General features: G+C 51.2%; 1 protein-coding gene across 3 annotated transcripts; it reads right to left on the minus strand.

The window, feature by feature from the left end:
- Positions 1–113: 113 nt before the first annotated feature.
- Positions 114–27,396, minus strand: WDR91 (WD repeat domain 91). Of its 3 annotated transcripts, none has more exons than XM_047695280.1 (15): positions 27,215–27,393; positions 25,855–26,034; positions 25,087–25,294; positions 23,419–23,501; positions 22,358–22,488; positions 20,862–21,027; positions 12,320–12,475; positions 10,725–10,918; positions 9,748–9,898; positions 8,003–8,097; positions 7,678–7,846; positions 5,546–5,654; positions 4,607–4,719; positions 3,221–3,418; positions 114–648 (listed from the first exon to the last, which is right to left on the minus strand). In XM_047695280.1, the coding sequence occupies exons 1-15, from the start codon at positions 27,335–27,337 to the stop codon at positions 484–486; spliced, it is 2,241 nt and encodes a 746-aa protein (XP_047551236.1). In that variant the 5' UTR covers positions 27,338–27,393; the 3' UTR covers positions 114–483. The 3 variants fall into 3 exon arrangements, with proteins under 3 accessions (XP_047551236.1, XP_047551237.1, XP_047551238.1); XM_047695281.1 differs by lacking the exon at positions 114–648 and adding an exon at positions 668–1,514 and having other exon boundaries at positions 27,215–27,395; XM_047695282.1 differs by lacking the exons at positions 114–648; positions 3,221–3,418; positions 4,607–4,719 and adding an exon at positions 4,752–5,020 and having other exon boundaries at positions 27,215–27,396.
- Between the last annotated feature and the right edge of the window lie 357 nt (positions 27,397–27,753).

Genomic DNA, 27,753 nt, shown 5'->3' on the forward strand with positions numbered 1-27,753 from the left:
TGTTGGAACATCTGCCTCTCCAAGGGCAAAGGGTGAAAGGAGACGCTCTGCTGCACGCACGCGTTCCAGAAAGAGATACCAGGTGACCACGAGAATATTCTTTTTTTTAAAAAAAAAAAAAAAAAAAAAGGAAAAAATGAGCAAATATATACAAAATACTGTCACTCCCTCCTGGGCCAAGAGAGCAGCCATCTGCTGCATCTCCTGCTTCCTGAACTTTCGTCCCTGCCGCCTGAAGCATGCCCCTTGCACAGCCCAGCACGCTGGTCTCTGGGGGCACTTGTGCCATGACTCAGTGTGGCTCCTGTCCGGTCTCTGCTGCTGGAAAGAGCCAGAGTTCCCTGGACTGTCTTTCCCTGAGGAGTCCCCACACTGGCCAGGAGCAGGAAGCACTCTGCTCTGTCTTCCGGTCCCGTCACTCCACTCCCCCAGGATAACAGGATAACACTGCCTCCGTGGGTGTCCCTCGGGGGGGGGGTCCCGTCAGAGTTTATGAGCCAGCAGGGTGGTCAGCTTGATCTTGCCATCCATGGATGCAGTGAGGCACGTCCCACAGTCCATGGCCGTGCTCCAGTCCACGGTGACTACAGGGGCTCGGTGGCCGCCCAGGCTCAAGCAGCTCTCCAGAACCTTCTCATCCCCGCCCAGCTGCAAGACAGGAGAGAGGAGGCGTCAGCAGGCACTGTTCACACACACAGCACTTTATCCACCAAACTGCCTCGAGTCTGGGGGCTGCCACCCCAACATGAGGAAGTGCCGGGCACGCATACCCATCCTTCCCTCCCAGAAGACCTCAGTTTAATTTCTTGTGCCAGGAAACGCCTTCACTGTCCCGACTATAGTCATCCCTTTGTCTTAGGTGGAAAATCTGCTCAAAAAGACAAGAGAATGTTCTCTCTGCCACCTTTAACTCACTGTGGGCATGTGCCTTCTACACCCTCCCCAAACCACACCCAAATCTGCTCCTACTGGGCTTACTGCTCTCCAGCATGCGATCACACATGCCCTGCTGTTTCCCATCTGCTTCCCCCTGGAATGCAAGCTGCCGGAGGGCGGGCTGTGGGTCCTCTCCGACAGCAGCCAGCTCAGTGCAACGCCGGCCACCCTGAGGATGTGTGAGCAGGGCTCTCCCTCGCCCAGCAGCACCAGCCTCCCAGGACTCAGTCCACAGTGATGAGAGTCAGAAGGGAACAAGGAAGGGGAAGCCAGGAGCACAGTTAATAATGATCAATCCAGCAAAAGAAAACACCCATGAGTAGGAAAGAGAAGTCTGGGCCCTCATGGAGAAAACATCTTTAGAAAAATCATAGATCGTTTAAAGATTGTAAAAAGTGGATCTAAAGTTCATTATATTCCTTAAGAAATTAGACCCCATAACTGGCATTTCAAAAATTATACAGAGGGAAATCTTCCAAGCCTTAAATGGTTACAGAGCAAATCTGACAGAAAATCGTCAGCCCACAGAAGCCACCCTGGCTTAAATGGAATTCCAGAACCTTCTCATCCCCAGCCAGCTGCAAGAGGACAGGAGAGGAAGAGGCCCTTTGGACAAATGACAAAGGCTGACTGGAACAGATGACAAAGGCTGATTGGGACAAATAACAAGTGACGAGGCTCATGATTAAAAATACACAAATGTACACACAACACACAAAAAAATCATACACAGAGCAAAGTACAGGCTAACAAACTCAGTTTTTAAATAATAAAATACAATTAGGCTTGCAGACAGAAAGCTTTTCATAGCATCTTCTAATAGCAATTACAAGAAATTACAGAGCTAATTTTAAGAAGGGAAGAGCCATTAATGCATCATCATCTGTGGAAAAGGGGAGCCTCAGTGATGGTGAGCCTGGATCACCCGTGGTGCCACACTCTGGACCAAAAGTCGAGATGGCTCCCGACGTGCCACCTCTGCACGCCTCCCTCCCCCATTCCAGTGCTCTCACTTGCCTCTATCCCCGTGGAACACCAAGGCTGGCCTCACTCACTCGCTGGCCTCCCCACCTCCTGCTCCTCTGAAGGCCTCAGATCCGCGGACCAGCCCCCACCCGACAGGGGTCTCCCCTGAGGGCCAGCCCCTGCCCAGCTTCCTCTGCTCAGAACCCTGCCCTGTCCCTGCTGGTCCTGAGTGTGAGCCCCACGACAGCAGGATCACACCCTCCCGTGCGCACTCACACTGCTTCGCCCAACACCTGCACGCAGCTGCCGTCCAGAGCACGTGCCGTCCACCGACCCATGAGCCAGGTTAACGGGGGCACGGAGAGCCCCCGGGCAGAGAACGTTCTTGTGACTCCACGCCTACACACTGTATAAACACTACCATTAGGCAAAGAGTTGCCACGGAGGCTAAGAACTGGTTTGTTACCAAAAACATATGCTTAGGAGCACCTGGATGGCTCGGTCAGCGAAGCAGCTGACTTCAGCTCAGGTCATGATCCCAGGGTCCTGGGATCGAGCCACCTCAGGCTCCCTGCTCAGCGGGGAGTCTGCTTCTCCCTCTGCCCCTGCCCCACGGCTCATGCATGTGCGCACGAACACTCTTCAACAAAAAAATAAAATCTTTAAAGAAAATAAAAACAAACATGCTTTGACTACAACTCAAATCCCCATCACTAAGACTAGTAAAATAGATGAGGTTTATCATTGCAGACAATTGTACAAAAAAGTACATAAACCAGAGAAGCTCAGTCATGAGAACCGAAACAAGCACATAAACTGAGGCACAAACCCCACGTGGATGACTTCCGTGCTGGTGTGAAGAGCCACACCCCCCGATTTCCGCCCTGGGCATGGGCTGTGATGTCTGTGACCAGGGGACCTCCAGGAAGCTAGTAAGCCTACACCAGATCAGTCACTGAAGCAGACCACGGAAGCACTTGTCCGTGTGTGGCACGTTCCCCCCAAACCAACACACTTCCCAACGCTTCTGCTTCTTCATTTAATAGATATTATGCCCAAGGAACAAAAGCGGAGGAGGGCCAGAATCTTGTCAAACGGCAGCAAATGGACAAGCAGAAAAAAAGACAAACGTGTCCGTCTTGTCTCCACCCCCGAGCTGGGGATTGGCCCCCCTGCCCGGCCTGCAGCCAGGAGGCCGCAGGCACCATCCCCCCCGGGGTCAGAGGCTTCTGCACCTGTAGCCGGCTTGGCCCTGGACCACACCTCCAGGGAGGAACCTCTCTGCCCGACCGGACAGGCCCTCCGCCCCCCCAGGTACCTTGTAGATGACGCCCCCTGTGGCAGAACACGTCAGCATGTAATTTCCCTCCGAGTCAAAAGCGAAGAGCCGGCCCCGGGGCACTTGAACCTGCTTGTAGCCGCTGTAACCCGACAGCACAAAGGGGCCGGTGGCGTCAGCGGGGAGGCTGTCCTCGGACACCTTCAGGCCACTCCTGTGGATGTCCCACTGGATGAACTGCAACCAGGAAGCAGAGGCTGAGCGCTTGCTCAGCCACGGGGGCCCAGGCCAGACGTGGGGGCGCCAACAGGCCACCAGGAGAGGCAGTGCGGTGACCCCTTGGTCTGTGTTTTCCCAACACAATTCAAACATTTTTTTTAGAAAACAACATCTCAGAAAGAGCCCGCAACTTCACAGAAGAGCCTGAACTCTCTCTGGCCTGACTCCAGGAGAGGGAAAGGGTGGGCAACTGCCTGCACATGGATTCCCATCTCTCAAACAGGGGGGATGCACCATGTGATCGTTATTATTACTGCTGTTGTTATTTCTAGGGTTAGAACCCAACTGGGTTTTTCCGACTTAGAAGACAGCATAATTCCAAATATCTTCCCACCGCCTCAGCAGTGTAATCAATTGAACATGAGCAGAACTGTTATAAACTAGCTTCACGGCCTGTGGTGTACATAATCCTTTAGTCTACACCGTGGACAAGCTGTGTGACCACCTCTTCACTGAGACTCCTACTCAAATAAATAGGAAGTCAAGCTTTACCTTAAAAATCCCTCTCCATAGTTTCCAAATGCAGAATTTACTTTGAAATTACAGTTTTCAGTGAGGAATACAGGTACACAGTACAAAATCCAAGGGTACAGGTGGATATACCTGAAAACCAAGTCTCTCTCTCCTCTCCTGCTGCCTCCCAGCCCAGCTCCCTTTCCTGGATCTGAACGTGTCCTTCCAGAAAGAATACACAAGGAGGCACTGATCTTCACTTTTTATCTTTTTCTACTGCGCTTTCTGACTCCGCTCAGGCCTAGCCACACGGCCTCTAGGAAGCAACTCTATACACCGTGCTGTGACCCCTGATGACCCCAGCCAGCTCAACCCGGGCCCTAATCTGAACCCCGCATCCACCCAGAGTGGGAGGAGTCACTTCAGCTAAAACTTGGAGGGAGGCTGGGCTCTCCCTTTTCCTCGTCACCGACTCCCACTATGCCTGTTCAGACCTCACAACGGTCCCAAGACCAGTGACTATGACCGCCCCCTCGTATGGATGGCCTGCTGATGTGGAGAGGGGCCCCGAGGTCAGAGAGCCTGTGAAGGGCCCGGTCAGGGTTCATCTCAGCCCTCATGCTATTCTGCTGCCCTCTGGAATCTCAAGCCAAAGGAAGAAGTGTTCCGGGTCAAAATCTGGCTCCCTCCTACCTTCCCGTCCTCGCCGATGCTGTACACGGTGTTCTCGTCGTAACTGAACTCCACTGAGTAGACCTCCCCGCAGTGGGCCTTCCAGCTCATGGCGCACTCGTGCTGCTGCATATCTGCGGGGATGAGATGCCACTGAGACCCCCGCCAGGGCCCCGGGGAGGATCCGCCCATGACAGGCACCTTGGCCCTCCTCCCAAAGGGCTGGATCTGTTCTGGAGGTGGAGGATCTCCTGGAGCCTACAGGCATCCCAGAGCTGAACCCTGCCAAAAAGCTCTCTCAGTGCACTAATTCTCTCCTCCGGTGTCTTAAGCAGCGATTCAACAATTCTGAAGTTGAAGCTTTTCTCCCTGGGTCAAACACGAGGTTCAGGAATCCATGGCCAGAGCCTGAGCTCATCTGGGAGGCACACAAGTCTAGGGAGAGAAACAAATGCTTCCTAGGAGGCCTCTGTAAGGTCGCATGGGGCGCCTGGGGGCTCTGCTAGACTCGGTCCCTCATTCCCTCCCAGACTCCAGAGTCTCCCGGGGCAGGCCTGCATGGAGCTGGGTTCCTCCAACAGCGTGCCCGATAACTCCAGTGCATACCGGTCTAATGCTCTTACCAGGAGAAGGCACCAGCCACCCTCAGCAGAAGGCACGCCATTATTCTCATGTGCCCTCCTGGATCTCACTCCAGCCACAGGACTCGGACCACACAGCGCCACACTCAAGGACTGCTAAGCCCCACCACTCCCAGGCCCACGGACACCGACCATGTGCAGGGGGGCTGATTACAGAGGTTTGGAAAAGAGCCGACATGGACCAAAATTAAGCCCTATTTCGAGCATCCTGAATTGGGTGGGCTTCTGCAATAGCTTCTAGTCCAGCCAGCAAAAATGCAACTTTCCTCTCCGGGCCACTGAAGGAGGGTACCAGACAGCCACGAGCACAGCTGCTTACCGAACAGCCGGATGACACCATCAGCTGCCCCCGTAACCAGCAGGTTCCCGTTGTGATTGAAAGCTGTGCAGTTGATGGCAATGGGTTCGGGGTCCAGAGAGAACTGGAGCTAGTTAAAAAACAAAACCAAACAAAAATACAACTAAATTTGAAACTGTAGAAGAATAACAACTCAATATTCAAGACAAATTCTTGTCTGAAAAGGGAAAGAGGACCAAGATTCGGAAGGGCACACGAGAGCATGGAAAGTACAGGAAGGTTCCAGTTTCCAACTGTGATCGTACCTAGGTGCTCATGTGACAGCTTCTCTTCCCACTATACTGCACACCTCTGATCGCAAGATTCTTTTGTATGTACTCAGTATTTCATTAAAACTTTAAAGATAACAAGGAAACATAAAACTACTCTAAGTGTCTTTGAGGCAAAGAGAAAGATGAAGGATCTAACTAAGCCGTACAAGGGAAAGCACTGAGAGTGGCTGGAGGACAGATGTGTGCTGGGCCAGGTGGGGAGAACACCATGACCGGGAAGGGACAGCACGCAGGGGACAGCGCATGGGGAGGGCCTGCAGCCGCAGGACACACTCGGAGGCTGGAGAAGCGGGGAAGGCCGTCGGCGGGGGCCCTGAGGGGGTGTGGACCAGAAATCTGGAGGAACAGGCTCCGGGGTCTGTCGTTCCCTGCAGCAGGTCAGGGCCCAACCACAGGAGGTCGTGCGGCGTCCTACTAGGGATACTTGAGACCCAGTCTAGGGTGTGTCCCTGGAAGCGCAGAGAAGTGGGCAGAATGGAAACGGTCTGCAGGTGGAGCGGAAGGTGTCAACCCACGGGCTCTGCAGGGTGAGGGAGGAGGGTGGCTCCGGAAGGGCACGCAGTTTCACAGTGGGGCACATTTGCTGAGACAAGGAAACTCAGGAGGAGAACAGACGTGGTGGGGCACGGTGGGCAAGAATTCCAGGGTGGCCCTGATACCTGCGCCCCGGGGAGACCCCCAGAGGGGAATGCACCCCATCTCTACAGGCAGGTGCAGGGAGGCACAAACGGCCCATCTACAGGACAGGGACACTTCCCGGCATCCAGTGGCCTTGGGAACCCATCTATTGAACGCAAGGGCCACACCACATTTGCGCCCCGAAACTAATTTCAGTAAGAAACCTCAATGCCTTCTAAATGTGTGCATTTACACCTCATCTCTCTCTCTGGGTGCTCAGGGTCACTGCGGCAAGCACCTGCCACGGTGGGTGGGTGGTCCTCGGCTCCTGGGCCAGCTTTCGCCCGGCTGTCACTTCCCAGGAACCCGCACGTGTCCCCACTCCTTCTGGCTGCTGTTGGCACCTTTATGGTCACTATGTTAACAGGGAGTCAGAGACTCCGCTTGTCTCCTAAAAAACAAGCTGTTTGACTGCATAAGACAAAGTGAAAGAAGCCAATGGGACCACACTGTGAGATCCCGACTACACGATGTGATGGAGAAAGCAAAACTGTGGAGACACTAGAGAGATCGACAGGTGCCAAGGTCTGAGGGGCGGAGGGGAGGAACAGGAGCACACAGGACCTTCACGCTGCTTTTAGTGAAAATGGCCCATGTGGCACCATAATGGTACATACGTGTCCTCACCAACTTGTCGGGACCTAGACAGTGTACGACACAAAGACTGGGCCCGAAGGCAGACTGGGAGTGTGAGGGGGCCTCTGTTATAAAGAGAGTGCCGCTCTGCTGGGCAGGGGGCAGGAGCAGGGGGTAAATGGGAGATCTCTGGACCCTCCTCCCAATTTGGATGTGAACCAGAACTGCTCAAAAAAAAAAATTTTTTTTAAAGCCTTTCAATATAAACAAAATTAAATTTAAAAAATTTTTAATAAACCACAAGCGCCCTCTGATAGGCTGTGTGGGACTTTTACGTCTGTGGCCCGATTCTGGATGACGCCAGTGGCCAGAAGCCAGCCTAGCTGGAGTGTGACTACTTTCCAACCCTTCGACTCTGAACCTGCTTCACCTACTGAAATCTGAGGAGACCAAAGCAAAGAGAGGACGAGGCTCATCAGAAGGACCAGGAAGCTGACACACAGGGCTACCCCAGGAGCGCGACCCCACACAGACCCACGAGGAGATCCCCAGGGGCAGGGCCGGCACCTGCTGCTTCATGGTTTTCGTGTCCCACAGCAGCAGCTTGCCGGGAACCTGGTTAGTACCCTTGCTGCCAATATCTGGAGCCGAGAAGTCCACCTGGGCAGCGAGGCTCGGAGCAGCGGCTGAACAGACGAAAGAGGCCCCGTTGGGGCTGCAGGCAAGCGACAGGATTCTGCAATACACGTGGGGCCGGGTCAGCATTGTGCCTCCCCCAGAGAAGTCAGGCTTCAGCTCTGAGGCGGGTCCTGCTACGGGGATGGGGCAGAAGGCCCAGCGCAGAACCAGCCCCGCAGAGCACAGCGGGTGTGGGCCGCGGCCTCCCACTCACCTGGGCATATCGTCGTTGATGTTGATCTCACAGAGATTCTTCTTGGCTTCTGTGTCATAAAGACGCACCGTCCCCACACCACTGCCCAGCAAGAGCTAGAAGGAGAAGGGGCGGGGGATGCAAAGGACAGCTCATGCCTGGTCAGGGAGGACCACTGCCGGGCCAGGCCCACTCCTGTGAGGTGTGTGGGTCTGGGCAAGCTGCAGGGTGAGGCCTCGCCTCCACCCACCACCACACACTCGGGAGAAATCTGGCTAACATGGACCTCATTCAAAAATTACATGAAGAGGGGGACCTGGGTGGCTCAGTTGTTAAGCATCTGCCTTCAGCTCAGGTCATGATCCCAGGGTCCTGGGATCGAGTCCTGCATCAGGCTCTCTGCTCAGCGGGAAGCCTGCTTTTCCCTCTCCCACTCCCCCTGCTTGTGTTCGTGCTCTCGCTATCTCTCTCTGTCAAATAAGTAAATAATCTTAAAAAAAAAAAAAGACATGAACCCATCAGAGGTGACCTTGAACAGAGGCAAAACTTCAAAAGAAATCTATAGACTGGGAGAGAGGTATCGCCTCAGATACACCTGGAAATGTGCTAACTGATTAAATGAAGCCCCCTGACCTTCCCTCCCTTTCTGCCATTTTTCAGTCCCAGCAGTTCCCGTCCTCTCTTCTGGCTTCTCCTCTACCCGCCACACCTCCCTGGGTACTGGCCCCTGCCCCAATGACATGTTCTGGGGAAACCTCTGACTCTGGGCCTGTTATGGCCTCCAGAAAAAATAGAAAAGGATATCCTTGCCTCCAGGCATTTGTGATTTACTGGGTAAAAAGCTTCAAAGATGATAACTGGTACTGCCAAAGGAATGTGCCGGAAGCAGGTCTGAGGATATCCCCCAGGAATATTACCAACATTCTGAGCTCAAATTAACACCGGCAGATTAATACGTGTAAAGGGTAAGTTCTGAGATCCTAGTATCATAAAGATAAATTCTGCAGGTTGTCAAAAATTATTGAAAAAAGGGGCGCCTGGGTGGCTCAGTGGGTTAAAGCCTCTGCCTTCGGCTCAGGTCATGATCCCAGGGTCCTGGGATCAAGCCCTGCGTCGGGCTCTCTGCTCAGCAGGGAGCCTGCTTCCCTTCCTCTCTCTCTGCCTGCTTATGATCTCTGTCTGTCAAATAAATAAATAAATAAAATCTTTAAAAAAAAAATTATTGAAAAAAAAATTGCCAATGAGGTTTGCTCCTTGGGCTGCCTTGTATGATCTCCTCGAAACGGAATACAATCAAAGAAAACACTATAAATCAACTTTACCTCCTAAACTACAAATCTTCTCCCAAACAGTAAAGTCCAAAAGGAAGAACACTGTACCAACAGCACTATAGTAGACTTGTGGGGACCTTGAACAGGGCACTATCCCCACCAGCCTAAGCTGTTACCCCAGGAGCCTGCCATGGGGAGGGGTCTCAGCAGGAGGAGGGGCAGCTGAGAACGTTCCCCGTGGGTTGTCAGAAACTGGACAGATGATTGGAGCTGGCGGGGGAGAACGTGAGGCAAGCTGGCATCTCCCTAGGTGGAGAGGAAGAACGACTCCCCACCAAACCCCCCAGCCAGGACACTCTGGATGCATGTCCCCCCAAACCCCAGCAGCAGAGAAGGGAGGGGTGGTTTGGCTGCCTCAGCTGCCTGTGGTGCCAGACGCCGGGGGATGGCCTCGGGACCTCCTCACTTAGACACAACAAGGCGGGCGTCACTCACCAGCCTGTCCCGCTTGGTGGCCCACTCCAGAGACAGCAGTGGCGACTTGGAAATGGAGGACGCTTTGGTCTGCATGATGGGGTTGAAGGACCACACTTTGATGACCCCGTCTACATCCAAGCTGGCGACCCTCCTCCCCGAGCAATCCACTCTAAGATGGAAGAGAGAAGGAGGCTGTTACCATCCCTGCCTGAGCCCACCATCCTCATCAGCTGGAGCCCAGAGCATGGCCTCGCTGACTTCTCAACTGTCTCCCAAACTGCCTACACTCCAAGGATGGGCGTGGACTCTTTCTAGAAGTATTCATTCAGTCACCGGTCAAGAACTACTTAGCAAGAATCTATTCTGTGCTGAGCCCTGGGGGAAGCAGTGGGGACGGAGTAGCAGCGAGGGGCCCAAGGCCCTGTGCCCGGAAAGCTGCACCTCCCGCGGGACTCCAGAGCCACAGTCCCACGGCAGGGAGCCCCTCACTCTCCCCAAACCACAGTCCACAAGGCCTCACAGAGCTCATGCTTTCAACATGCGTGACTAAAAACTTGTACATGGTGAAGGTTTACCGAAAAGCAAAACAACAAAACAACATATAGGAAATTATTTATATATACATATACATATATATGTATATATATGTATATGTATATATAAAACATGTATATAAAACAACATAAAGCAAATTAAAGTTAAGTCTCAGTGAGTTAAAATAAAACTACAACTACAACTAAAACTAAAACTCATAGAGTTCCACAGTGAGAAAGGACAGAGAGGCTACCCAGGCCAAGAGCAGCTGTCCAGCCCTCCTCCGACTCTGGATGGATGATCGTGGTCCATCAGGGACCATCCCCCCGGAGGGACCTCCTTGCTGCCACACCTTCACATGCACAGCCTGACAAGCCAGGCCTCCCAGGGAGCCAGCCCCGCCAGCCCAGTCAGCACTTTCCCTGCCAGGGCCTCCCCCGGACCCCCGGAACCAAGCCCACCTGCAGTGCATGATAGAGGAGTGGTGCTCCCCGTACTCCTCCTGCCCCAGCACAATAAACGGCTGCTCGGGGCGGACCCCTCCGCCCTCGGCACCTGCTGCAGAAGCCCGTGTCAGCGTCTCCAGTGCCTCCACATGGGGCTCGGGGCAGGGCTCAGCCTCTGGGCCACTAGCCTCGGCCTTCTTCTCTGAGCTCTATGATAAGCAAAATGGGGACAAGTCAGCTGTGAGGGGTCTGCCTAGGTCCCAGCCCTTCACATCTGGGGACCTGCTGCAGGACAGCTAAGATGCCAGGCCACAGCATGCTGGGGGAGGCTCTGAGGGGCCACAGGCTCTAGAAGAAAGAGCTCTGGACACTAAGAGCAGCACCAGCTTGTCCGAGGAGAGGCAGATTCCTGCTCTGCCAGCGGCCCCTGTCTAGAGACCCTCCCCCTCTCAGAGGCCCTGCTGAGGGAGTCAGGGGCTGTGGGAACCCTTGCCCTAACACAGCTGACACGACGCAGGACAGGCTGACAATAAAAATCAGGGAGCACCCAGTAAGGGCCAGTAAGGGCTATATGACTACATTTGATTCAATCATTTAATCCTGCCCCAAACCGTCCAGGATCCTATTATCAACCCCATCTGATAACTGTAGAAACTAAGACTGAAAGCAGAAGGTTAAATACGCTGCCCAAGGTCCAGAGCTGGATGCGAAGCCTCGCCCCACCATCCCATGAGACCGAGGCGACTGACCAGACATCGGGATGCAGACATGAGGACAGCGGCAGAGCCACAACAAGGCCAGGCCCCTGCAGGCACCCCACACACCCTCTCTGCCTCCCCAGTGTTGGCTGGGGGTTGGCCCCCACAACTACTACTATTCCCCCTGACATAACCCGGGCCAGGGGGCACGGGCCAGGGCAGCCTTCACCACCCCCAAAGCCCTTGAGGCTCTTCAAAGTGCTCCTCGCATCACAGAAGCACAGCTCTACAGCAAAAATATAAGAGAGGGAGAGAGACCTCAAGCTCAGACAGGCGCCCTCTGGGAGAAGCTGAGCTCAGGCATGTCTCTAACCCGACGGGGTCAGAACAGGACCATCTGAGGTCAGAGCCACGAGGGTCTACTCTGCCGGCACACAAAGGGCTGGGGAGCGGCAACAGTGCTTCTGACATCAGCCAGGAGCCCCAGATAGAGGGTAAGTGGTCAGGCAGGTGACATCGCTGGCAAAACGCTTGGGTGTTTCACTTCAATCCGGAGCAGGTGACAGAGAGAGAAGCAGCTTTACTGCCAGGAAGGGTAGACCCCCATCCCATTTTCAGGGGAGAGGGGAGTCCCCAGGATTAGTGTCACGAGCACAAGTGCCTGGGTTCAGCACACCGCATGTCAGGGCAGCATCTCCAGCAGGGGACGCAGGAGGAAGGCACCCTGTGACCAAGCAAGGCTGGGTGATTCTGGGTGAAGGCAAGGGAAGCAGGTCTCTCCGGCCAAGCCTCAGAGAACCTGTGACCCACGAACAGCATTACACGGAAATTGGGAGGGGTACATGCAGGCCCTGCACCCCTCCACCGAGAGCCACGGCCCCCAAGGGCTGCCCCGCCAAGACCCAGCCATACCTGCAAAGTCATAGAGAAGAGCTCCTTCCTCTCCTTGCCGTGATCCTGCAGGCGCCGTTGCCGGTGCTGCGACCAGCTGGACTCCCCGGACGCCAGCCCGCCGAAGAGGCTCTTCCCGTCTTTGGGCCCGCACGCCGCATCCTTTCCCTTGGCAGTCTAGACAGCGAGACATCCGGCGGTGAAGGGCGGCTTTCTGCCGGAGCCCAGGCCATGACCCCTCAGCCAATGGGGGAGGGGGGGGCGTGGAGGCAGAAGCCAAGGAAGGGGGCAGCTTCTCTACCCCACAGCTCCTGGGGTACACACACACACACACACACACACACACACACACACCCCTTCATCTAACCAGAACAATTAACTCTAGCTAAGGGGCAAGAGACCTATGCCTACTGAGCGATGACTACGAGAGGGGTTAGGCCCCACACTAAGTGTCAAAAATGGCTACAGGCAACTCAGTGTTTAGGCAATACAAAAAAAAATAATTATGCAACATATAGTCACCTCTCCAGAGCCACAGAGGAACCAGTACCCTCTCTTATTTGGGCCAAGTATATGACTAAGCCAGCTGATGTTAACAAATACTGAGGTATTTGGAAATGATTACTAGGCAACCAGAAATTCTTAACAGAAATTACTGGAAATTCAAGGACCTCTGAGCAAGGTGGGAAAGGCCCTGTTTCATGGCAGGAGTGATAAAGGTGAGCAAGTTACAGCAGATGAATTCAATAACCCCGCCCACTTCCATGGAGAGAAGATTCTTAATCTAGAGACTTTTTATTTTTAATTTTTTTTAAGATGTATTTATTTATTCATTTTTTTAAAAGTTTTTTTTTTTAATTTATTTGACAGATACACACAATGAGAGAGAACACAAGCAGGGGAGTGGCAGAGGGAGAAGCAGGCTTCCCACTGAGCAGGAAGCCCAATGCAGGACTGATCCCAGGACCCTGGGATGACGACCTGAGCTGAAGGCAATCACTTAACCAGCTGAGCCAGCCAGGGGCCCCTAAAGATGCATTTATAAGAGGGAGTGAGTATAGGGAGAGGGGCAGAGGGAGAGAAAGAATCCCAAGGAGACTCCCTACTGAGCACAGAGCCTGACTTGGGGCTTGATCCCATGACCCAGAGATCACAACCTGAGCCAAAATCAAGAGTCTGGCGCTCAAGTGACTGAGCCACCCAGGAGCCCCTAGAGCCTTTTTAAAAGATGTCACCTCATCCTTCCAGATTATCTGGCTGGGCTGTTTCCAACCTTATTCCCACAAACTGTGATGGTCCCCTCCCTCCTCATTTTACAACTCTTAGCAAAAGGATCTGGATGCCAACAGCCACTCAGGTTTGAGACCAACCTCTCGGCAAGTCACCTGCACACAAGACGTGAGTCAAGAGAACTCAACCAAAGTGTGCTTGTTGCTTTCTACCCATTCTACTTTCTAGTTTTTATGTTAACATTAAACAACTTAACATGATTAACACAGATTCCTTGGGACCCTGGAGTCATGGGAAGAGTTGAAAAGGAAATTTTAAAGGACTATGAGTTCACATGGAACCTAACTGTAGCTGACCTTCACGGTACTGGTTATTTCTATTTTTCTGACTGAGGTGATCTCAGGGGTATCCACTTATGCTTGTAACAGAGGTTTCTTCTAGGGAAAGTATTTGATACTCTATATTCTGGCTTATTTTAGGAGTAGTAGGGTTCAAGATAAAAGATACAACCTAAAAGTCAAGATAAAAGAAATAACCTAAAAAAACCCCCAAAAAACCCACAACAATAATGCACCAAAATAGATGACTCATTGAATGCTGACCATATACAAGGCACCATGCTAAGAACTTTACAAATGTTCCCTTAAAATAAAGATGAGGACGTTAACAGGAGGAAGTCAGGCTTAGGTTAGGTTACTGCTCACACAGGGAGAGCTGGACAGAGGTGGAATTCCCACCCAAATCTGACAGCAAACCCCATGTCCCGAGAAACCTGATGAAAGCAACAGCATGAAAAGAGCACAGAGAAGAAAGTGACAATGAACAGAAAAGAAGAAATGTCATGTTCCCAGAACTAAATAACAAAGACAAGGCCCTTCTCACAGTACTTCTGGCCATTTCTGAGAAGTAACCCATGGTTCATGGAACACTGAAGAGGTTCCACAGTTTTAGAAAGTCCAAGAAGACTTCTCTAACATACCCAGAAGTAACAGTTGGTCAAGATATATAAGGAGGTCTTGAAACTAGTGCTGGCCCTCATTATAGGAATCCATTGATTCCTCCCCATATCTCTAAAGAAGAGGGAAAATCAGACCGAAGACTTCCCCAGGCTTAGCTGTATATGTATCAGACGTAATAGACTTTAAGCCAAAGACTATGATAAGAAACAAAGAAGGTCGGGGCGCCTGGGTGGCTCAGTGGGTTAAGCCGCTGCCTTCGGCTTGGGTCATGATCTCGGGGTCCTGGGATCGAGTCCCACATCGGGCTCTCTGCTCAGCAGGGAGCCTGCTTTGCTTCCCTTCCTCTCTCTCTGCCTGCCTCTCTGCCTACTTGTGATCTCTCTCTGTCAAATAAATAAATAAAATCTTTAAAAAAAAAAAAAAGAAAGAAACAAAGAAGGTCATTATGTAATGATGAAGGGGTCCACGAAGTAAAAGGATATGACACTTGAAAGTATTTATGCACCTGAACAGGAGCACCTAAACATACCCAGCAAATACCAAGGAGAAACAGGCAGCAATGCACTAATAGGGACTCCAATACCCCACTTTGAACAATGGAGAGACCGTCCAGACAGAAAGTCAATAAGGAAACACTGTGCTTGAACTACTTTTTACACTAGAAGGACCTAAAAGACAGACACAAAACATTCCATCCAAAAGCAACAGAATATGCATTCTTTTCAAGCACACGGAACATTTCCAGGATAGATCACATGTTAGGCCACCAAACAAGGCTTAATAAACTTGAAAAGACTAGAAACATGTCAGGCATCACAATCATATCAAACTACAACTCAATCATAAGAAGAAAACCTAAAAATTCACAAGTATGTGGAGATCAAACAACATGTTTCTGAACAACCAATGGATCAGAGCAGAAATCAGAAAGAGAGGGGCGCCTGGGTGGCTCAGTGGGTTAAGCCACTGCCTTCAGCTCAGGTCATGATCTCAGGGTCCTGGGATCGAGCCCATCGGGCTCCTTGCTCAGTGGGGAGCCTGCTTCTCTCTCTGCCTCTGCCTGCCTCTCTGCCTGCTTGTGCTCTCTCTCTCTCTCTGTCAAATAAAAATAAATAAATAAAATCTTTAAAAAAAAAAAAAGATATCAGAAAGAGAAACCAAAAAATACCCTGAGAGAAATGAAAACGTAAACACAGCACACCAAAACTGGTAAGATGCAACAAGTGCAGTTCGAAGAGGAAAATTCATACCGGTAAATGCCTCCATCAAGAAAAGGGAAAAATTTCAAATGAACAACTTCCTCAAGAAACAAGAAAAACAAATGAAGCCCAAAGTTATAAAGATCAGAATAAAGGCTGATGAAATAGAGAGTAAAAGGACAATATAAATGAGCAATAAAATTAATGGCCAGCTTTTTTTTTTTTTAAATGGCCAGCTTTTTAAAAGATAAAATGACAAAACTTTACCAAGAGAAAAAGAGGACTAAAAGAAAAAAAAAAGAATAATTCCAAGATACATCTCTAAAAACTCTCATATTCTAATAGAAAAGACAAAACAAACAAACAAACAAAAAACCCCAACAGTAGTAGAGGCTACGTTTTCGGATTAAATGTGGCTACGGCAACTCCATAGCCAGCTATGAGCACAGTGGGGAAGAGAAGGAAGATCACTTTCCTGGGTGGACAGCCACTTTCCAAAATAATGGGATCCAGGCAAGTGAGGAAGTCTCCAAAAGCCTGGACCAACTACAATGCAGTTGTGATAGATTTATCAGCCTGAGCAAGAGATCTTGACACTGGACACTGGAGAAGAAAAAGGAAAAGGATCCATACAATATTACATTCATGCCCTGGAAGTACGTGGACCACAGAGGGATCCAGCCTGGGCCCCGAGGGTGGGGAATGCCACAGAGGGCAGACAGGCACTCCGTGGCACGCTCTCCTTCCCCTGCCCATCCGCTACACCTGAGAGATGACGTCTCTTCCCTTTTCAGTGCTAAGTCCATCAATGAGCCCGTACTGATGGAAGAGAGAGGCATGGGATGGACTTGAAATCCCTCTAGCTGACACACAAGTCACTCGTAGCACTTCCCCAGCCAGGACAGGAAATGCAACATGAAGAAGGACAAAGGCAGCGCTTCTCTTCAAGTCAAGATGGCAAGGAAGTTTCCAGTAGGTCTTCGGGTAAGGGCTGGACCATCCCCCAAAATGAGAATTCAAACAGGTGTTAACAAAAGGCACCACAATGAGCTGAAAAACTGCCTTGATAATGAGAGGGTAGTTTATGCCCAGAGAACCAGGGGCCTCCATGTGGCCTATGAGATTCTGCTTAGAGAGAGCTTCTCCTTCAGCCTCATCTCATTATTACTCAAGAAGAGTGAAAAGAACAAAAAACGATAATGCGGATGAAAGCAGCTCTCCACGGAACACTTGAGTAAGTAGGTTAAGGTAAACTTGTGTCTAGCTACAACTGTACTCAAATAAATGTTTACTGTGGTGATACTGGTAAGTCACAGTTTTGAAAGCAAACCTCATAAAAGTCTTAACTACCAGATTCACATAACATTCCAAATGGCCCAAATTACATTGTCATACTCTACTGTAATCTACCTGTCTCCTACAGTTCAGGACAAATATTTTAACCTGTGTTTTATCATTTCACTTTGCCTTTCTTTCTAGAGAGAGAGAAAAGTTAATTTTCAGTGGCCTGAATAGAGTTTCCCGGGCAGTCATCCAGATGGGGCAGGAAAGTTCCAGCAATCTGGTCTTGCCTGACGTAAAACAAAGCTACCAGAAGACAGGGCCTCGTCACACTTAAAATCATAGAACAAAAGTTGTGGAAGAGGGCTCCCTCTTCCTCCGTCCTGTTAAAATCCATGGAAGCAGCCCCACTACGAAGTACTTTTCCTTTTTTTTTTTTTTTTTTTAAGATTTTATTTATTTATTTGACAGAGAGAGAGGCAGGCGGAGAGAGAGGAGGGAGCAGGCTCCCTGCTGAGCAGAGAGCCCGATGCGGGACTCGATCCCAGGACCCTGAGATCATGACCTGAGCCGAAGGCAGTGGCTTAACCCACTGAGCCACCCAGGCGCCCTACGAAGTACTTTGATAGGAGTTAAAAATGCGGTTCGCTTTCCTTACATTGCAGCCAATTAAAGGTTATCTCTATAAGAACCGGCAGCCCTATAGCTTCCTGAGTGGCAGTGAAAGGAGTGGCATCGTAAGGCTGGCGGGAAGGATGGAGTGCAAGTTCAGGCTGGGTCACCGGCCTCGCAGGTGCCCTCAGGCACTATCCTAACAGAGATCCCAAAGGAGCTTGGGAGCTGTGGTTTTCGAGTCACTTCCATTTGTTTCTTAAGTCTTGCCTCAAGAGTCCTATAACAAGCAGAGTGCGCCAGCGTATATTGTGACACGTATGATAGCATGAATGTTTCAGGAGCAATGACCAGCAGTTGTGACGACCCATCACAAGTGGGCAAAATGCAGATGTGACTGAAATGTACAATGTTATATATAAATAATATTTAAAGCAGGAAAGCCTGATTATTTTATTTATTGCTAATGTAATAACACAGCCTATGTTTTTCTTTTGTTTCTTCACTAATAATAAAGAAAGAGAGCTCTGTTGTGTCAAAAGTGAAAAAAAAAGACTGTGCTTCATAGGCACTAACAAAGCAAGGTGGCTCATTAAAAAGCCAATGTCATTAAAAAGTTAAAACCAATGTATTATTAAAATCACAAGAAGTAATCATACAACTAACTGCATTTGGTATTGGTAAGAGAGCATCTCAAATTATACACTCAAACTTGGTGGGTTAACTGTGACAGAAGAATTAAAAAATTAGAAGGTGCCCCAGAGGAGGGAGAGCAGGATGGTGAGTGGTGTAGAAATCATGCCATAAGGGAAACCAGTGGAGGGGAGAGGGAAGAATGAACAGAGAGTACTCAGCATGGAAAGATAGGAAGCGTCCTAACAAAAAGCCTTACTTTATGTAGCTCGAAGGGCAAAGCTAACATCAGCAAGTGAAAATTATAGCGTTTTTTTTTTAATTTTATTATTTATTTGACAGACAGAGATCACAAATAGGCAAAGAGGCAGGCAGAGAGAGAGAGGTATAAGCAGGCTCCCTGCTGAGCAGAGAGCCCGATGTGGGGCTCGATCCCAGGGCCTTGGGATCATGACGTGAGCCGAAGGCAGAGGTTTAACCCACTGAGCCACCCAGGTGCCCCAAAATTATAGCGGTTTCTACAAACAGCTTTCTAACAGGAAAATATCCTCACACTAACAAGTAGTGAGATCCACATCACAGGAGGCAATCAAAGGATGTGCTCCCCTACAAAATAGAAGTGGGGGGCCAAAATGATCTTTAAGCTTCCTCCAACTATAAAGTTCTGAATTTCCTGAACCTCAAATATACTAGTTATTTTCAGAATTGAAACATCAATGTGGAGTCCTATAAATTAATAAAATCGCAAGTGACCCCATTTTTCAGATGACAGACATCTATTATCCCATTTCCCTTTCCATGAAATGGAAAGAGAGCTACCTCCACTGTTAACATACCACACAGTGACCCAAGTTCTGTTGGAATATATTTAGAGGCAAGGACTGCTTGCTGTGAACGACATTCTTACCCTCATCCCTTGAACATGAACTACACAAACAAGTTCCAATCCCATTCCCATCTCATCCTGTGACACTTAGTTCCTGAACACATAAAGAACAAGGCCGCGGACTTAACCCCAAAGAACCCATCCTCGGGTTTTCTTTCATTTTAAGTCAATGAAATTGAATTTCATAATTTCATGCATTTTTCAAGAGCCCGAGCACCCCATCCATGATCTATTACACTTAGAAAATATTGAACTATGACAGGGATCTCCAGAGCAAATGGCAAAACTTACTCAGCCACATTCCACAGAACTGGAATTCAGAAAACCCGCCACGGGCATCACCAGGATGGCTCTGTGACGGCCGCAGGCCTCCTGAATGCCAGGTGAGAGTCATTTAGCGTGGCTGGGACCTGGGGTCTCCGAGCTGAGGCGGGGACCCAGGAAGGCCAGTGCCCTTGCTAAGACCACCAGCGCTGCTACAGTGTACTGGGCGTGCACAGTCTGCCAGTTCCATGAAGTCTCCCCCTAGGTAAGACGTGTCTGTATCGTCTCAAGCAAATCAGGGTGACTTTCAGCCATCTGAGCAAGGACGCTCAACAAGGGGCCACAGCTGAAAGGACATCACCTGCCTCTGAAGCCCACACTCTTCCCTCCCCAGTGCCCTGCTCAGCATCTGCACTTCAGCAGCAAAACAGGCCCGCTGGCCCTGGGGCACACGCCCCGCTTCCCGGCTGCAGGGAGCAGCCCCAAACTGCTGCGTTACAAACAGTTCCCAAGCCAAGGGTGGCGGGAGAGGAAGGCCGCGATTATGATGACTGCCTTTATCTGTAACGAATAAAAATACACTAAAAGAGCAAGGATCCTCGGCCAAGCAAGGAAGCATGACTGTGGGTCTGTTAAACTTTCACTCTGGAAGGCACTGCTGAAAGCCATGAATTCTGACCAACTCTGCCAGGAAAAGTCCTCAGTGGGACCCAGGGCTGTTTTGGACATGAACTAGCATGAAAGAAATTCCCTTGCGAGCGGCTATCAAAGTGAAAAATAGCGAGAGGCCTTTGCGGAATCAGTAAATCCCAGCTTGTAAAAGCAACGCACTGATTCAGAAGTAACTCTAACTTACTCCTTTTCTACACACTGCTTTAGATCACCCAAAATTCAAAATTCCAGAATTGCCTGAATTCACCCTCAAGCCACCACACCCCAGTCACAAGTGCTCACGAGTTCAGAGGAGCTTAGGAGGGAAAGGGAAGAGATTCAAAGCGCACTGCTCAGGGCCAGGCTGCCGCTCCCCTGCGGGCTGTCACAGCTTTCAGGCTTGGCACGGGAGTGCGGGCGGGGCGGTGTAGAGGGCAGGGGGCTGGGGGAGAGGTCCCTCCAGATTAGACGTGGGTCTGAGACCTGGCCCGACCCTTGGTCCGCAGCACCCACCAGCCTCCCATCTCACTGTGCCCACACCACCTGCAGCTGCGGCCGGAAGAGGGGAAGGGGGGAGGGCGGGTGGGCGGGCAGAGGCTGTGCGAGGTGATTTCCTCCTCACTGCCTCAGCGCCTCCACCCTGCTCTTATCTGTGCCCTGGCCCTGCAGCGCTGCCTGCACGTGTGAAGGAGGAGGGGAGGAAGGAAGAAAGGGAGTGAGATGTGAAGTTAGGATCTCACCAGCATACCGGAGAAATCAGTCCTAAGAACAGAACAAACAAAGTCAGAAAATACAGTCTCGGAAGCCAGGGGCCTCTTGGCAGTTAGAAACGCAGGCCTTGCACTCACCTGACCGCTGAGAGGCTCTTTCCTGGCTGAGCTCGGAGCCTGAGAGGGACCCTGGGCAGGCACAAACCTTGAGGGGCTCTTCTTACTCTGAGGCAGCAGCGAGGACAGGAAACCCACTCGAGGCGACTGCGACAGGGAAGTGTTCCTCTGGCTGCACACCATGGCCCTGGACCAGCAGACACACAAGGTCACAGGGCTGGGGGGGGGACCCAAGAGGACCCAAAGCACAGGCCTCCTGGGCTCTGGACGGCACCGGGGTGTGGCCCGGCTTTCAGGTGGCATTATCCCTGGGACCGCCTCCTGTACCCAGGGGAGCCTGCAGCCTCTCTGGCACGACTGGGACGCCCGCCGCACTCTGAGGGCCGAGGTACAGTTCAGAGCCATGCGCTCCAATAACCACCTGGCCACTCGTGCCACTGAGCCCCTGGCACGCCATCAGTCCCACAGGCCCTGTGCTGGAGAAGCACAACACTCCTCAGGATTCAAGCCTCAACAGGAAAGCAGAGCAAAATAGCTCACGGGTCCTTCGTTTCTGTTCAACCCACACTGAAATGATATCGTGGACATACTGGGCTAAATAAAATACTTCCTAAAATGAACTGCACCTGTTTCTTTTTACTGAGTGTAAGTACAATTTTTTAAAAAAAGATTTTATTTATTTAACAAAGAGACCCAGCAAGAGAGGGAACACAAGCAGGGGGAGTGGGAGAGGGAGAATAGGTTTCCCATGGAGCAGGGAGCCCAATGTGGGGCTCAATCCCAGGACCCTGGGATCGTGACCTGAGTGGCAGGCAGACGCTTAACAACTGAGCCACCCAGGCACCCCTAAGTACAAATTTTTATGTGCTGTTTTTGGCTTGCCCTGGGGTTCCACTGCACCAGGCTAGCTCAGACACCAGCGCAGTTTCCCCCAGTATAGCACCTGGCCTCGTGTAGGTCTGGAATCCGCCTGCCTGGCTTTGCATCCTGATTCAGGGTAGTTAGATGTGGGACCACTGTGAGCCCCGGTATCTTCAACTGCTACCATTGTTCTCATCAGCTGGGGCCTCTGCTCTAACTGGCTGTGTTCTAAGCTAGCTGCTAGCCACCCACCTGCCTACCTCTCCAAAGCCTCGGGTGGGAGCACGCTTTCACCACACACTGCATCCAACCTTTTCACCCGCAAGGCACTGCTTTCAACACACACACACACACACACACACACACACACGCACACACTTCCTGAGGCTTTAGGACAGCGTCTGTGTTTATTTACCCAGATGTGCACATCTGGGTGTGCAGGCCCCTCCCTTGGGGCAGGTTCAGAGGCTAGAGGGCTTTAAAAGCCAGGGGAGCTTACTTAGAAAGCTCAGGCGGGAACAGTGAGGGCCAAGGAGGCTCTCCAGCAATTCCCTGTCACCAGGAATGGAGGGGAGGGTCAGGGTGAGGCGACAGGGGACAGATTAGAGGAGGGGACCGCCCACCCGCCCCTCCCACCCAAGCAGGTGCACACTCACAGCTCCGAGTCCCCCAGGCGGTCCATGTGGGAGACATAAGGAGGCAACTGGTGCTGGACCAAGGCCTCTTCCTCCTCTGGCTGCAGCTCCTCTTTCTTCAGGCGGTGGATTTCGGCTTGCAGGGCGAAAAGCTGAGTGGGGGTGCGGGCGAGTTAGATGGTGACCTCACCCCATCTTCCCTCCGCTAAGGAGCAGCAGACACAGCACGTCCAACACCCAGCCTCCTCCAACACCCAGCCGTCCAACATCCAGCCTCGTGGGCCTCGGGGCGCCAGCCCAACCCTCTGCTCACCACCCAGTGAGATACCAGGCCAGGGGCAGCTGTTCCTTGACTATACTGAAGTGAGACACCGACAACTGTCAGACACACAAATCCCACTTTCTTTTCGTCATTTGACTTGCTTCTTCCTGAATTCATGGAGAAAAGCAACAGCTCCACCCAGTCCTGTTTTGCTCTTTGGAAAATCTACAAAATCAGGCTCTGGAAGTCTCATGGATAATTTTTTCTTTTTTAAACACAGTTCAGCATTTTTGACCTTATGCCTGAAAAAAATTATATACACACACGCACCTAAAATGCAAACAGCTTATAATCTTCCTTTTTCCGAAAATATGACCTACAGTTGCCTTAATTTCAACAACAGAGAAGTGCTCCTCCGACAAAATATAAAGGCGAATGTGGGTCCCCCATCTCCAAAGTTTTACCCAACTAGAGGCTCATGGAGCTGAGCAGAACAATGACACTATACGTGGGTTGTAAACAACACAGATGTGGACATACAGGACTGGGGGTACAAAAGAGACACATAGTCTTCTTCCTCTCAAAGTTCATTACCATTGCTATGTCATTCATGCTTTACACGGGACTTATAATATGAACATGACCTCTGTTTCCAGAGACTATTACAGCCCCCCAAATCTCCAATACTTCCTCTCTGGTGACTCACTTACATCTGAGATTAGTGCTTTCCTATTTTTAATCAGCCCTCCACCACCACTACCTAATTTCACATACGAAAAGCAGAAGTTCTTCCCAAGAAGCAAGCGTGTTTAGAACAAACCTTCTGGCGAAGAACTTCATTTTCTTCTTGAACCTGGTTGGTCCTCTGGCATTCCGCATCGAAGTTCAGGATTACGGGAACTGGTGCCCAAAGTTAAAGAAAAAGCCTGCCTGCGATGATTAAAAGCCCTTCCCAAACTCTTGACACAGCAGCAAAACCCTTGAACACGAGTTATAGGGAGCAGAGGACAGACTTAGTCCTGCAGGCTCTCCACAGCTGTATGGAATCTCTCCCTTGACGCTGGGTCTGGCCTTTCTCCAGAGACTCACACTCACGCCAATCTGGCTGGTCAGCCCACAAAGAGGACGTAAATCTAAATCTGAGTGTTTTCTCCCTGAACACCAGCAGCAAAGAGCTCACACTCAGTGGGCCTCCCAGCCAGTGCAGGCCATAGCAAGTCAGGGCAGACAGTGAGAAGCAATCCCAGGGGCCAGCTGGTCTACCATCTGGGCAGAAGCCTCAGCCACTTGGCTTGCCCCTCCCCAGTCTGTACCTCTTCCTAGTAAAGGTATAGACTGAGGAGAATGCTTTCTGCAGACAGGACAGTCCCGTGCCATGCTATGAATATCATTCTAGGTCAGGGTGTCCATCTTTCCCACCACCTTAAACAGCTTCAGTCAAGGGAGCACAAAGCAGGCTAAGGGTCTTGGTCCTGGGGAAGTGAACTGTAGCTCAAATGTGTGTGACCTAGTTTGCAGGGCACTGTCTTGCACTGAAAAGACCTTCAGTGACATTTCCGATTTCCAGAGAGGGCCCATATGGTCGTGTCATAACCACCACTGGGCTGAGCCCCCTGCTAGTCTAGCCTGAAAGCCCTCAGGATAAAAAGCAATAGGGGACAAGGAGGAGGAGGGGCTTTTATACCTGGCAAGAGTGGAATTCACCCTCAGACCCACAGCACAAAAGGAAGGGGCACCCTTCCTACCTCCACCAGCTGTCTCTCCCAGAGGCCGAAATGGGTCACCTGTGGGTGGGCCCATAAACACCCAATTTATCAGTGACTCACCAGGCAGCAACCTCCAAGCCGGATTCCCTTTTCCTCCTCTAGAATTTCAGCCTAAAGGGCATGAGCCCTGGAGGATATCCTGGGCCTCAAGAATGCAGGCTTTCCACGACAAAATGGTAAACCTGGTGGGCTACAATTTATTTACATTCTCCCTCTCTTAACTATCCATACACACATTCTGAGAGCCACTCTGTTTTCTGGCAAGTTGAGAAACACGGAGGTAGCTGTCAAGAGTGACCCAAACGCGAACACAGGAAGGAAGCTCTAGCCCAAGAAGTATTCTGACCTCCTACCTGATCTCAACAAGGCAAGTAACACCCTGAGGGGCACAGGGCACGCACGGACAGGGTATTCTCCAGGCTGGCCAGTTGCAAAGAGCAGCAGCTGCACCAGCTCAGCCCTATCTGAGGGCTCCCGGCAGGGCCAGGCACTTGGACCTCATTGCTACTACTGTCCCCACTCGTGCATGTCAGCTACTGCTTCAGCAACATCACAATGAAGATTCATGATTTCCTGGCCTGCTGACAAAAATAACCACAGTCTGTCCAGCCCCCTCACATAACACATGACAACGATGCTGGGGCAGTGCATCGAGAGCAGCGGCCACTGATCACGCTGTCTGGGCAGACCAGGCCCACAGCCCCAGGCAGCTGGGAGGATATGCATGCACTGAAACAGGACGCTCAGGAAGTTGTGCAGGGACACAATAAAGGTATCGGCCCACTGTCGAGAGAAGTAGGTAGCGAAGGTGGGGTTGGTGTCTGGGGATGGCAGGAAGGGCAGGACAAACCAATCCTTCCACTCGGCCTGGTTCTGGAGCTCTGTGGCCTGCTTTGCAAAGAACTCTTGAGCTTTGTCATTTCTGTTTGTCTGCCAAGACAAAGAGGAGGCAGCAGAAAGGGGTACGAGACAGAAGTCCAGAATTAAGATAAGTCATTACTGCACAAAAGAGAGCCTCTAGATAGCAGCCTACCAGATAAGTGGCCAAATATAATCTACAAATGCCATAAAGGATATTACTTTTCTCAAGTTCCTTGTAATTTCTAAGAAGCTGGTTTAAATTGAAACCCTGAAGATAAATGCCATCCTAAAAATTGACTCCTAGTTGATTTTCAAACAATCTAAGTAACTTATCCCCCGGGGTCAGCTATAATTTTTATTACTCAAACTTTAACCCAGCTACTTATATTCTTTGAAACGCCACCCAGGCTTACGTGCTTAAAACAAGAGAGGAAATAGGAATGAGGAAGACAGGTCAGCTGATCTACAGAGGAGAAGGGAAAAAAAGTAGGAAAACAGTCAAAAATAATTCGCACTATAACTGTTCCCCTCTTCCCCACAGGAACACAGAGTCCTCCCTAGAAATTAAAAAGGAAATCTATCTCAGGGTCAAAGAACTCTCTCCAAGGAATCCCGGAATGAACAAGCACCTGGATGGTGTAGACAAGATAAAAGCGGAACAGGCTGGTTTTCAGCTTGTTGATGGTGGGTCTATATATATCCTCCAAGCGACTGAAGAGTCGCCGTTCCAGGTAACTCCAGTAATCCCGAAGGGCAGCCAAGTCATACACCTGCATTAACTGCTGCAGCTGGTCCACGATCTTGTCCACCTGGTGGAGAAAGATGAGATGGAGAAGGTGGTGAAGGACAAGAGGGAATTTTCCCATCACTTCACAGAGCTAATACAGCTTTTTCCTCTTGCTGTGGCTTCTGATGTTAGAGGGTTTTTTGTTTGTTTTGTTTTGTTTTTTAATTAGCCATCTATAGAACGTACAAAACATTGTAATATAATAGCTTTTGAGTTATTTTCTGACGTTAGAAATGTGGTTTGACCCTGTAGCAAGCATGGAAATGTCAAGCGTAAAAGCACAAAGCAGGAGAACCTGAGTCTAGGTCTTGGATCAGTGTGTCTGGCTTATGCAACCAACTTGAACATGTTACTTCAACTCTTTGGTCTCAGTGGCCTAAGATTTGAAAACAAAAAACCAGAGAGACAACCTCCATCATCCCTCTCCCAGCTCCATCATTCCAGGAGTCCTAGACTCAGGAAGAGATGCACTGACTGACCCAAATCCTGGTAGCTGCTCAGACTGTCAACCAAAGAAGTCACCTCCATGTGAGAAATCACACCGGAGGACACAGTATTGCCTCTCTCTCAGTTCACCTGTCAACACCAGTTAGACTCAGCAAGCACACGAATCACACACATACACATTCCAAGAACCTCTAAACAGAAAATCATGTCTGAGCAGGGGAAATTTAACGTTCTAAAATGTACAAGGTCTTCCTCAACTGCGGAGACAAAATTGCCAGTAAGTCCCCCACAATGCCATTTTAAACAAACACCAAAAGATACCCAGCTAACATTTTGGGCTGCAGACCCCTTTGCTCCCAATGCCATCAGAAGCTAACTTTTTCATATTTCTGTTGCCCAAACTTAACTATCTACCCAACCTTATCTCCTAAAACCCTTATCTTCATCCTGGCCAGTTGGCCAGCACCTGCTCGGAGGCTGGCGTGGAGGACAGACACCCGGACCAGGAGTCAGGGCACCTGGGCTCCAGCCTCAGCGATGCTCCTGACTCGCTGGGCAACTTCAGGCAAGTCTCGTCCCCTCTCAGGACCTCAGTTCCTCATGTGTCAAGGGAGGGCCAGACGCGCGGATGCAGACGGTCCCCCCGGGCGCACTGACAGCGCGGCTCCCGCCCCGGAGGGCAGAGCTTGGCGGGGAGCCCGCTCCAGTCTCCCTCGGGGCCGCCTCTGCCCGCGCCGCACCCGCCGGCCCCTCACCCGGAACCCTTTCTCCTTGTCCGCCTTGATCTCGGCGTCCAGCTGCCTCAGCGTGTGCGTAAAGCCGCGGAAGAGCAGATACTCCCGGACCAGCTCGTCAGTGCGCTCCACAGCCTCCGCCATCGCTGCGCGAGCGCCGTGAGCGGCCGCGGCAGGCTAGAGGCGGAGAGGCGGGGTCTCGCCGCGCGGGGCGGAGCCGGCCGCCGGCGCCAAGCACGTCACGCCGCGGCCCTCCTAGCAGCCTGCACGCAACGCGCGCCGCGCGCCTGTGGCCCCGCCCCGATCCCGCCCCTAGCCCTGCCCAGCCACTTCCGTCAGCATCAGCCTCCGGGAGGAGCGACTGAACTACCCTTTGCTCGCCTGGATTTCCAGGCGTCCCTGGCGCCGGCTTTGTGATCTGACTTATTGAAAGCGGCGGCTGCTGTCCAAGTCAAGCAGGGTTGGACCTTGGAGACCATCCCAGATAGTCACGAGGCGGGCAGGGGGTGAGGTGCCCTGCTCATTGGCATTCCATCGCGGAATCCTCTGTGCCGCGTCCT

This window comes from Lutra lutra, chromosome 11 (assembly GCF_902655055.1).
Source record: "Lutra lutra chromosome 11, mLutLut1.2, whole genome shotgun sequence".
Classification (NCBI taxonomy): domain Eukaryota; kingdom Metazoa; phylum Chordata; class Mammalia; order Carnivora; family Mustelidae; genus Lutra; species Lutra lutra.